The sequence below is a fragment of the Corythoichthys intestinalis genome, chromosome 9 (genome assembly GCF_030265065.1).
Source record: "Corythoichthys intestinalis isolate RoL2023-P3 chromosome 9, ASM3026506v1, whole genome shotgun sequence".
NCBI classification, from domain to species: Eukaryota; Metazoa; Chordata; class Actinopteri; order Syngnathiformes; family Syngnathidae; genus Corythoichthys; species Corythoichthys intestinalis.
In genome coordinates, this window is record NC_080403.1 from 637305 (window position 1) to 650287 (window position 12983).

At 38.6% G+C, this 12983-nt stretch overlaps 1 protein-coding gene across 4 annotated transcripts in view; it reads right to left on the minus strand.

The window, feature by feature from the left end:
- The window catches only part of setd5 (SET domain containing 5), a 101985-nt gene that overhangs the window by 12382 nt on the left and 76620 nt on the right, over positions 1-12983 (minus strand). For 3 of the 4 annotated variants that reach the window (XM_057845021.1, XM_057845020.1, XM_057845019.1), the window contains exons 17-21: positions 7617-7734; positions 7269-7498; positions 3473-3529; positions 366-842; positions 29-121 (exon numbers count right to left, since the gene is read on the minus strand). In XM_057845021.1, coding sequence (XP_057701004.1) covers positions 29-121; positions 366-842; positions 3473-3529; positions 7269-7498; positions 7617-7734 — 975 coding nt within the window. The remainder of the gene's footprint in view (positions 1-28; positions 122-365; positions 843-3472; positions 3530-7268; positions 7499-7616; positions 7735-12983) is intronic. The other variant, XM_057845022.1, reaches the window with a different exon arrangement.

The window sequence follows — 12983 nt, forward strand, 5'->3', positions numbered from 1 at the left end:
GAGATGTAGTTGTAGGGAGAATATTCACCATATTTTGTACTGCCTTGTATTCACTTCTTACAGCTATAGCCTGGTAATCTGGCTTCCCTGTCAGCAGACTAATGGTATGATGGTTGGCCCTCTGCCTTGGAAAAAAAGTGGAAGAAAGACTTGGCAAAAAGTATTAAGGAGTAGCAGCAAGGAGTAAGGACAGATTGAAGGAAAAGGGGAGAAGGTGAGGGGGAGGAACGGCAAAAGCTATAGTGTCTTAAATCTTTAAATATACAGTTATGCACAAATCTTTGGAACTATTGCTACCTTATAAGGCTCCATTTCCCTTAAAATTAAAGGTTGATGAATAAACCAGAAGAATCCTGTTTACTTGCCTTCTTTTTTTGTGGTGGGTTGCTGGTATGCGGGGATGTGCTCCTTTCTGGGTAGCCACCACCATACTGAAGATCACTGTATGGTGACATACATCCAGGCCCTACATCCCCAAACAGCCCCTGGCCACTCAAGGAATTATGTACAGACTCTGCAGGGGAGAACCCTCCTTCTGACAAAGAGAGGCGTCGGTCAGTGTTTCCCAAGTTTGCATTGAGGGGGGAGCAGGTGTATATGAGGTTGAACTCTGTCCTGAAGGCATGATCCCTCGTTTGTGGGGTTTGGTCTGAGGTTGAACTTGACACTGGCTTTAAGGAACTGATTCCCCCAGAGGATGGGTCTTGGAAATCATTGCTTGAAGGAGTTCCAGGAACGGAAAAGTCATCTGTGGCCACTGCCATAGGGCTCTCCGTGGTACAGGACAATGAAAGATCCGGGAACTGGGTCCGAGGGATGTCGAAGTCTGTCTGAAGACATGGCTTTAATGGAGTGGTAGTAATAGGGGGGTGGGGGAGAGAGGGGGGGGGGGGGGGTATGTTAAAATTAGGAGCGTAACAATGAATACATATATGGATCGATATATCGACTGCTAAAACGAAATTGTAAATTGTAGAAAGTAAATACAACACATTGATCATAATTGTCAGCCTTTAGTTATGCCACTTTGATAAAAAAAAATGATTCAATGGACTGAAATGTTGTGAAAGCTTTTTTTCTAGTCAAATTACTTGAGTTAATCAATTAATCATTGCAGCACTAGTGCAAATTATATTTAATTGATTGAATTGTTGCTGTCTTAATGTCAACAAATATTGCTGATAGAATTGTTATCATTTATTGTCATGAAATTGGTGATGTACAACAGGGGTCCTTGACGACCGGGCCGCGGACCGGTACCGGTCCGTGGCGCATCTGGTACCGGGCCGCGCAGAAATAATAAATAATTTATTAACGGCTGCATTCTGGCCGATTGACTTTGGCCTGTGCCGCTTGACACACCAATATCCCTGGTCTACTCTGTGCGCTTGGCCTCGATAATAACGTATGACGTAGGTCGTCTCCCATCACACTTGATCCCGGAAATAATTAGCCCCAACACTAGAATGACAGTAAAACAGACATCTTTGGACAGATTTTTTACGGGGAAAAGCGAACCTGACGAGCCAGAAGATGAGCCTACATCCTCGAAGAAAACAAAATCTATGCTACTTCCCAATCACTAAAGACCCACGAACTGCGAAGAAGTGGATTCGTGACCCGTATGTGAATAAACAGTGATTCGAGCATGTCTGTGCAACAGGAATATCAGCTTATAGAGATCGCAAATCAAGACGACCTTAAATGTACATTTGAGACAACAACTCTACCGAGGTTCTGGATTAAAGTCATTTCGGAATATCCTGACATCGCTACAAGAGCACTGAAAACGGTGCTACAATTTCCAACATTGTATGTTTGTGAAGCGGGCTTCTCTCACTCTCCCATCTCGGGACCATCTCGTCTCAACCTAACAAGCTCAGGCCTCCCACTGATTCAGCGGGTGAATTGTATTTTCCCCGCACTTAACACGACGGGGCTAAAAACAAATGTTATTTTATATTTGCTGTATTTTTCTGCCGCACATTGCCGGTGGTCTGACAAATTTGGCATGCGCGTAACGTTAAAAATGACCGCGAATGCAGCGATTCCAAAGTACACACTACAAACTTTCTTTAAAGAAAGAAATATTAACTTACGTTTGCCATGTTAGCTGTACAACTTTCTTTAAAGAAAGGAATATTAACTTACGCTTGCCATGTTAGCTGTACACAACAAATGCACGCAGCTCTCTCACTTAACGACTTCGCCGTGTCGTTAAGCATTAATTTAAGCCATTTTCGTGTTGCACATGTATGTTTATGATGTAAATAGTTTTTTAGTACTGTTGGATAACATTGATGAGAGTCCAACTGAATATAAAAGAGGGCTTTTTTCACCGCCACAAAAGCTTTGGGAGCAAAATTTTATATGGGTGCAAAATTTGAACACCGGTCCGTGAAAAAAAGACCCAAATCACCAGAGGCGTGCGAAATTTCTGATTCTTAGATTATTTGCGATTCAGCCGTGGAAGATTCGAGAATGATTCACAAATATCCAAATTCCGATTATTGAATTATACCAGGTAAAGCGGAAGTAAAACACAGTCAGCGCGGTCTTTGGGACGCAATGAGGAACGGACCGAGAGTAAATATCATGTTCAACTCATGCCGCTAGATAAAAAAAAACAATTATACCTGACTGCGGTTGACAGCCGCTACAAACAATGCCCAGTTGCTAGTTGCTACAAAGATACAGCTACAGTAGATATCATATATATGTAGATCTAAATGCAGAATAACAGACGATGTCGGTGTTAGAACATGTATAACTGAACAGAGATACGAAATGACAGACTTTCCGGCGTAAGTAAACAGCCGCCATCTTAAAGCAGTAGACCTCTCTAGAAGGCTCTGTTGTAGCAAACCTAATTAACTTTTTATCTAAAATACTCCTAAATCGGCAGAATCTTGTCTTGAATCTATCTTTAAATGATGAAATAGTGTTAAAACTTTGACAAAAGTAGACAGAAGGGAAATAATGGAATAATGGAAGCAGTTTTAACAACTGTAACAGTTGATTCACAACATTAAATTAATTGAATGTAGTTTAAAGCTGCTGATACAGAATGGGGACTGGAGTTTTTTTATTTACTGTTATTTTTGTATATTTGTTTACTGTTATATGTTAACTTGATACTGAAATAGTTGTTTGGTTTAGCCTGAAAGAATTTTTGAACAATTTTGGAACTAATGTACAAAACATTAAAAAAAAAGGTAGAGGGGTGCATCAATAATCGTTTTATAATCGAATCGGAGCCTCTGAATCGTAAGCGTAATCGAATCGTTAGGTGCCCAAAGATTCCCAGGTCTACAAATCACACCGGTCCGTGGTGCAAAAAAGGTTGGGAACCCCTGATGTACAACACTAGTTAAAACAAGACAAAAACAATTATTAATAAAAATATATGTTGTGGTGTATCACCATTTCAAATTCATTGTGATTGCAATGAGACTGCAACAAATGGAAATACCTCAGGAGAGATGGACTCTGGCCGGTGAACAGGTGAGACCTCAGGGGATGAGATATTCTTAAAAAAAAAAGAAAGAAAGAAACGGTGAATTTTCACTCCCGTTTCTTCACGTTCCCAGAGAAATACTCCCACCCCATCCTAATCCCCGGGCTGAATCAAAAAGTAGATCCTATTCTGTACCACTCCTGTAGAAAGACTCCCAATTGACTCTGTGAAGTATTTTCCCCCCCATCAGACGCAAATTTATATAACAATGATGTTAATCGTTTGTGCCGCTATTGTTTTTAAGATATTTACAATTCTTTTATAGGTCAATCTGAGGTCAACCAGCTCCCCATTTTGATTAAAAATGGCTAACAATAGCGTCAACCTCGTATGCTTCGTTTGTGCCGTAAAAATTTTTGTGCCGTTTACGTTTTTGAGATATACACGATTTTAGAGCCCCCAATTTTGATTAAAAATTATGTCAATCGTTTATGCTTCATTTGTGCCGTTATTGTTTATGAGATATTAATTTTGAGTGATGACGTCACACAGCCTCATTGCGCAATCCATTGTGTCACGGTGTCGCAGCGTCACCATGTACACAGCCCACTAGATTTTTCAAACAGGCTGAATAATATTGAAGATAAATGAGCTCTGGTATCAGATTTGTGTCGGTAATATTGACAAATATTTTGATTCAAGTATCGATATCGGGTAAGAAGTGAAAAAACGTGGATCGGTGCATCCCTACACCAACCAATACACTTCAGTTTACTTATCATTTTTCTGCAATCTAACTGTAAAGGGTTGAATAAAATACAGTGGTATGAAAAATTATCTGAACCTTTTTTGAATTTCTCACATTTCTGTATAAAATTACCATCAAATGTGATCTGATCTTTGTAAAATCACACAGACGTAAAAACAGTGTCGGCATGAACTAAAACCACCCAAACATTTATAGGCTTTCATATATATATTTTTTTTAATGGAATTTTATTTTCATCATCATCAGTATCATTGACAATCATTGACATTTACAAGATATGATTTGCCCGAAGAAACCGAAGAAGACGACAAAGACGGACGAGATGAAGCATATGCTTATCAGTTTCCCGTCCCCCATACAACTACAGACGCACATTCAGGCATGGAACATACATCAAATTTTAATGAGGATAGCGTGCAAACAATGACAGAAGTGGGAATTCTGAGTAAGTGAACCCTCTGCCTAAGAAGACTTAAAGAGCAATTGAAACCAATTCCTACCTAACAATTTAAGGCAGGTGTGTGCCAAATCACTGATGAGTGGTTTAAAGCTGCCCTGCCCACTATAAACACACACCTGGTAAGAATTGTCTTGATGAGAAGCATTGTCTGATGTGCATCATGGCTCGGTCAAAAGGGCTGTCTCGAGACCTGCGATCATCCCCACCGTGGAATGTGGTGGAGGGAGCATCATAATTTGGGGCTGTTTTTCTGCCTCAGGGCCTGAATAACTTGCAATCATTAATGGAAGAAACAAAATACACGTTCTGGAGTAGCAAAGTCGAAGTCCAGACTTGAACCCCATTGAGATGTTGTGGCATGACCTAAAGACAGAGATTCATGCCAGACATCCCAGGAATCTGACAGCAGTTTTGTCGAGAAGAATGGGCCAAGATTAGCACTGATTGATGTGCCAGACTGATCCGCTGCGACAGGAAGCGGGCGTCTGGTTGAAGTTATTGCTGCCAAAGGGGGGGGCCACAAAATATTAAAATTATGCCTGTCAACAATAACGCGTTAACGACCATGATTAATCTGGAAATATTAAGGCAATTTACCGCTCACACCAAGTTTGGCCACAACTGCCTCCCGTAGTCCCACACGCTGATGTTTACATTCTCCACGCGGCAATGCAGGACAAAATGCAGCCACCCATGATGAGTGAGGATGATGAACCAGGACTGCTTCATGGCAAATTCCGTTTTAAAAAGCTCCCTAATGAAAATCTGGATAAAACCAAAGTTGTGCGCACATACCGCTGTAATGAACTGTCCTTCGATCGAAGCTCAACCAGCCTAAAGTACTACCTTCGGGCAAAGCATATCTTCACTAGTGTTAGCAATGACGCTAACACTGCGGGAACAAGCCGCAGTCATCAAGCTACACTGGCAGCGTGAGGACTCAGACTTGTCAACAAAAAGACAACAAGTAGGTTGATTACTGCTATCGCTACTTGGGTAGCCAGAGACTGTAGAGTGTAAACCCATTATCATAGTCGAAGACGAGGGCCTTGAAAATCAAATGACAACAAACAACAACAACCAATGACAAACTACTAGACAGGTACAACGCAGTGCCAGCATCGACTTATGTCCACTACAGTGGTGATCTGCGCACAGTGGTGCCCACAATAAGCTGGCCCACCTTGCAAAAAAAGTATCTGGTCACACCTGCCAAAACCGTTCCTTGCAAGCGACTATTTTCTCTGACAGGGCACATTGTTCAAAAGAAAAGGTCTGTTCTGTTATCTGAAAATGTCAACAATCTAGTTTGCCTGAGCAGTTGGTTAAAAAATATAGAGTATGACTGGCTAACTTAAGCAGTGTTTCTAAACACCTTGACACACAGTTTAGTGTAATGTTTTTCAGTTAAGTTTGTGAAAATTGACAGTTTATTTTTTTTATATCTCACACAGCTTTCAGGCCATTCAGTGTAAAACTGCAAATGCTGCATTTATTTGTGTGAAATGTTCAATTTAACAGACAAGTTGTTTACACATTTTTTGAAACACTAGCTATTGTTACTGTATTGTGCTTGTTTGCTCTTTAAATTGTTAGTTAATTTTGGGTAATATGCCAAACGGTACTTGAGCCACATTGTTAGTCTGAGGCACTTTAATCTGTTAAAGCTCTTTGCTGTATAATAAAGATAATTTATTTTATATTTTATACAAGCTGAGTTGTTAAATAAAATTTTAAAACTATTTGGTCAAGTATTAATTCATTCACACATCATACATTTCATCTTAAAACAAATTTTAAGTCAATTATAGTATTTTCCTAAATTTTTTTCCTGAAGAGCAACTTTATTCATCCCGAGGGAAATGTGATTAATCATGATTAATCACACAGTCGACATATGATTAACTAGATTAATTTTTTAAAGCTTTTGACAGCACTAATTAAAATGTGATGTTTCACTTACTTATTTTTCTCCCTTCTGTCGTTGTTTGCATAGTATCCTCAATAAAATATGAAAACCTATAAACGTTTGGGTGGTTTTAGTTAAAGCAGATGATGTTTTTTCATCTGTGTGATTTTGACAAAGATCAGATCACATTTGATGGTTATTTGCAGAAATGTGAGAAATTAAAAAAGGTTCAGATACTTTTTCATACCACTGTATTAAATGTGCTGCAAAGGACCACTGCAAAACACAAAACAAATGGTGGTGGAATACGCTGGGGATATGAAAAATGTACAAACCACGAAACAACTACTGGAGTGACCAAATGCACTTCCAATGTTTCATCAAGTTGCAGCATATCTTTCTTGCAGTTGTTTTAGAGTTACTGTATATTTGTTATTCGCAGCTTGAGGTTGAATCCACAATTACTGAGCAGTCAAAGTGTTGGAATTGAGTATAAAGGAGTACCGGTATTGTTTTTAACTGACGATGTGTTGCACCTTTAGGGAAGTCAACAAGACAAATTGTCAGTTTCAGTCCCAAATTTTGTATTAAGAGAAGAGTCCCTTTACCTATTTGTTCAGAAAAATGTTTGAGTTCATATATATGTGTGTTCAATGTTTAAGTGTAATCTTACTTCAAATTGCAGCGGGGTGTTACAGCGGCTGACCGGCAGTGAGGGCACTGGTGAGTATGCAAGTCCATTCGATAGCACAGAGCTACATGGATTATGAAGCAGTGGAAGTAAGGGGTCTTCAGGAAGTGGAGGCGTGATGGGTGACAATGGGCGAAGTAAGTGGTCTGAGGATATTAGCATGGTTTCTGTCATATACTTGGCATGGCGCTTCTTGAAAGGTGCATTCAATTCTGTAGATAAAAATATACGGAAAAGGTCAAGATTCAGTCTCAGACACACAATTTGAGAAAGGCACAGAATAACAGATTTTGTGCGGGTCATTCATAATAGTGGACTAAAAATGTATACCACTAGACAAGGGATTGGGGGTGGATCTGCTGCTGGTGCTTTGCTGCGAGGAGGTAGACTCTGTGCCATCCACCACACTGGCTGAACAGCTCTCATCCTCCACCTGCTTTATCCATCTCTGTATTAAGGTAGAAGAATGATCGTCATAAATATGAATATGCCAAACTGGTAAATGTGTGTCGTGATAACAAATTTTAGTGGACAATATATTGTCTTATAAATTATTGCCGATATGTGATATTGTCTAGAGCTGTCCCGACTCGTCGACGTTGTCGACGTCATCGATGACGTACATGCGTCGACGGGCAAAACATACCGTCGACGGGTAATGACGGGTTAAAAAAAATTACATGCGGATAAAGTTTAGAATGGCAGGCGCTCGCGTTACGAGCGGTTGTTACTGGCACCCCCCAAGGGGGCCGCTGTTATTTCAATGTGACCGGCGTTGTCAGATTGAGCAAAGAGGAAAAAAGTGGGCGAGCGAGAGGGAGCGAGATCGGCGAGTTGGAAAAGTGCGCGGGTAGCGCAGAGTTGAGTGGCTTCATCCCCCACGTTTTTGATTTGGTCAATAAAAGTATCCTTAAAGAGCCATCTGACGCCTCTCGGTGTTTTTTATGCACGCCGCCGCCTTCCCAAGGAGGAAATCGGACGAACCCAGTCGAACCGACGACATCGAGCCAAGTTAATCGCTGGTGAAGAGTTGAAAACACCGCCGATTTCCAAAAAGGGCAGAGATGGTTACACGTGAAAGCGGCATAAAGCCAAAAAAGTGGACCAGAATAACCAGAGCCTGGAATTATTTCAAGGAAAATATGGAAGGTGCCACTGTGTGTACTCTTTGCTAAGCTGAGCTCGAATACCACGGTAGCACGTCGGCTATAAACGAACACTTGAAGCGCCGTCACCCAAGTATAATTTTCGAAGACAACAAGAAACAACAAGCTAAATTCATACAACTCTCTAACGATTTTTTTAAATGGAAGTTGCGTCATATCAACGCGCATTTTATTAAATAAAATAATCTAATTATATATTTTTTTAAATTATTATTAAATTTATTAGGATCATGGAAGCTCCCACTTAGGGAAAATATATACATATATCCTGTATATACATAATATAAAAAATATATATGGAAACACCACTGGCCTGCTTATTGTAATCCATGACTGCACTAATGTTAGTTATTTAATATTATAAAGTTTTACATAGTAGTATACTATAAATTTAATACTATATACTTAATTTTTGTTGCTGTGGGTATGTGTGCCTTTCATTCAAAATAATTGTGGTAATATTTCAGTGTGCCCTCTGCGTTATCTTCAGGTTAAAACAAACAAAAGTTGAACAGTTTTTCCCCTCCCCCAAAAAATGCGGAATGCACACCGAAAAGAGCATCTGAACTCACCTAAAGTATTCTGAAAATGATTGTCGAGGACATTGCAATTCATTTTACCATTTAGAACAATATAGACAATGACATACCGCAAAAAGAGTAAGAATTGTTTTGACTCCTGTTAAAAAGGTGAAGTCACAGTGTTTCCGTCTACATTTTTTTGCACCAGTTAATGCCAGCAGCATTTGACCTCACTGTTTGTGATTTATTATTGATATTTATGTTATTTATTTATACGTTAATAAAGAATTTAGGTGTTCCAAAATGTTTTTTGTGAATTAATAAGCTTTAATCAAAAATTAGTAAAAAAAAAATATATATATATATATATATATATATATATATATTATTAGATTAGTCGACTAATCGTAAAAATAGTCGGCTGACTAATCGGGAGGAAATTAGTCGTTTGGGACAGCCCTAATATTGTCTTCTTTTTTTTTTTTTAACCAATTCAACCACTAATGTAGTGACCATACATTCTAATAAACGACCCATTCAAATGCAATAAATTGTTATTCTTAAATAAAAAGCAAACTACATCCAAATTATTATGAAAAAATAACACACACAATGCATAACAAAGCATAACGAGTCATTTGAGAGATCGCTAAGTGCAGAATATGAAATAGGTGAGCCAACACCATTTTTGTTCTCTGCCAATTAGAGCCCATCAAAAGTGTTTATTTGATCAAAAATGACCGTCATCTTGTTCTGCAAAGTGCGCATGTTAACAAATCTGAAGCCACATATGAAGTATGTAAGATTAACTCCATAAATCTTTATTTACATGTGGAACATGACGTTTTTATTTTGAAATATTCACCGGAAGTAGGTTCACTAAACCGCTAAGTCAGCTTTATACAGTATTTTCCCCTATTTTCGTCATTCATGTGGTGTCAGTAACCGATTTTTTTCCACGCATCATTTGTAAATGCTGTAAATCAGTGAGTTTAAGTTTAACCCTTTAAGGTCTGGGCCTATTTTGTCTGATTTTGCATGCCTTTGAAGTTGCCTTTATATTTCAAAGAAAGAATTGTTTACGATGGCCTGGTTTGGTCCCTTTTTTTGTGACACCTTGAACTTCATGTCCAAACTGTTGTTTCCTTCACTAATTAATTATAAATCATCATTTTGGATCCAAAAAGACCAAGAATTCCAAAATCGTTTTGTCAAAATTTTTAATATTGATGTCCAATTGACAACCAAACATGCATAACGAACCGTTTTGAAACTTTGTAATATTTATTCAACATGTTAGGATGAACATTCAACCAAAAAATTTTAGAATAAATAGTCTTATATTTGACAATTCAACATAAATAACAGGTATAGCCATAGGCGTTTTTTGCCTTTATACATGCTTTAGTCAAAACAGGTTATATACAGCAGACCAAACAGTGAAGAACAGTGAAAAAATATATACCATCTAACACAAAAAGTGTTTAGAGGCCATCTCTTTATGAGTTTAGGTATTGCGGCCCATCACCTGATGAAAACTATGTACACAATCAAGCTTCTTGAACACACATTTATATACACAAATTGAGAAGACTGATTGTGGGGGAAAAAAAAAATATATATATATATAACATTGGGGAAAAAAGTATTTTCAAAAATATTTACAATAAACAAGTTAAATTTTTGTCAGGCTTGCCACTCGGAAAAGCAGTTTCGTCCTGGAATTAGACACAGGGCTACATCACACAGCTCACACTTCCATGGGGTGTCGGTCCTCTTTCCACCCTTCCATTTTCATTTCACTTTACTTTCATTGTCACTATAAATGTACATGAAAAAAAGTCAGTATTTATGAAAATAATAAAGTATAAAATAAAAATATATACAGCAATAAATAATAATGGAAATCTATATGTATGACAATAGAAAGAATACCATAGCTGAATATGTGCTACATCCCTAATCTTCATATAGAAAGAACAACACCACAAATTATAAATTCCTGCCTGGGATACCCACAGTGCACGTACGACTTTGATCTGATATGCACATTTTATTATTATATACACAAACACACACTTATATTGCATCAAAATTTACTTTGTCTTGCAATATCAAAAGAAACTTTCAAAAGAAACTTTTGCAGCATAAAAAAAAAAGAGTGAGTTGGTTTACCTCTGCTCGTCGATGGAGTCACCCACGTGTTTAAATCCGTCACTATCTTCACTCGAGGACTCTTCCGAAGAAGACGATGATGACGAATTTGGACCATCCTCTTCCTCAAGTTGATCAAAAAGCACATTTGCTTGCGCTAAATTTAGTTTTCCGTTCATTCTCAAAGTCACACAAAGTCGCTCGCTGGACCCAAACGGCCGTCGCTCGTCACCTCGCTCCTCCCTCTCGTTCGGTAGAACCTCGCACGGCAGTTATATTTAAAAAAAAAAAAAAAACGCATTTTGTGCTTCCACTGTGACTTCGAAAGGGTTCGTTTGATTTGTGTTTTTTTCATGGAGCTTCCGTTTTGAAAAAGGACAAGAAATGATGGAAATATAGACATAAACAAATGATCCATGCAGCGTTTTAATGTTTTTTTGAGAGGACAATAAAACTATAAAACTTAAATGACAATATCTCACGTTCTAGTTGGTCGATTGACTTCAAATAATAACGAGAGTAAACCGCAACTTCCGCACTTTAAAACGAGACCAACCAAAGGCATGTGGGTGACGTAATTAAAACGTGAGGGCGCTTCAAAGACGACGTGCGCTGAGGACGCGCCGGCGCGTCCTTCGACTCTCAAGGGTTAAAGTGTCACCTTTTAACCGCAAGTTCGTGTTTTGAAGAAGACTGCCAATGTTTTATAGCACGCTAAAATGGTTTGTACGTTGTCTTTTTGCCATTAGCCTCAATGTAGCAATGCTAACGTTTTACAAAGCTTGATATAGAAGTCTTTCCTTATTTTGTTAGTCTGAATTTTAATTCTACGGTGTGTTGATGACAAACATCTATGAAAGAACTGGAGTCTCATATGCAATCATCATGCAAGTGTGCACACGCAAACACACGCACGCACAAACGTAAAAACGTACGCACGCGGCGATAAATCGCAGCTGAACTCTTTTATTTACCGTGTGATTAATTAAATTATTGCATATCGCGACAGGCTTAGTGTGTATGCTATTCAGTGTTGGGCACGTTACTTTAAAAAAGTAATTAGTTAAAGTTACTCACTACTTCTTCCAAAAAGTAACTGAGTTAGTAACTGAATTACTCTATAGTAAAAGTAACTAGTTACCAGGGAAAGTAACTATTTCCGTTACTTTAAAAAGAAGTTGTATGTCAAAGAATTTGAAATTTTCTGAGCAGCGTTCATGTCAGTTGAATAGAGAAGAACAAACAGGTAGTTGTGTTATAGAACCTTATAATATTTATTGCACCTCAAAGCAACAGATTTATCCTACACTTGAAGTGCAACAAAATAAACAGATTTGAATTGCTTACCACAGATGTCGACAAAAGCTTTGCCCCAGGACATAAATTACACTTTACATGCACGTTCTTTTCCATTAATTTCGACCAACTTGAAATAGTGTTTATAGCTCCACCACAAATTTTCCTCTGAATGCTCTGCCATCTTATCCCTCTGCATCTGTTTTGCGTGTGTTTGCCGAAGTACGTGCGCTATTAGGCTCGAGCGTTTATGTCACGGAATGGGGGATCATGTGAGATTTGACAACAACGCAGCCAAATTGGAAGCAGGTCTGGCTCGCAGGACATTAAATTTTAACTTGCCAGTTCGATAAAGAGACAAACTCGTTACGAGCAAGCCGAAGACAAATGGAGAAAAGATGTTGACGGGCTTCCACAATTACGTGAAATGGACATTCTGCTGTATTTATTGTTTGGTGTATGTTACTAAACTCATCAGCGATTCCGAAATTACAAATCGCTACAAAGCTACGAACAGTTTTGCTGCGGATGGGTGCAGGACTTGCACATTATGACCGTAT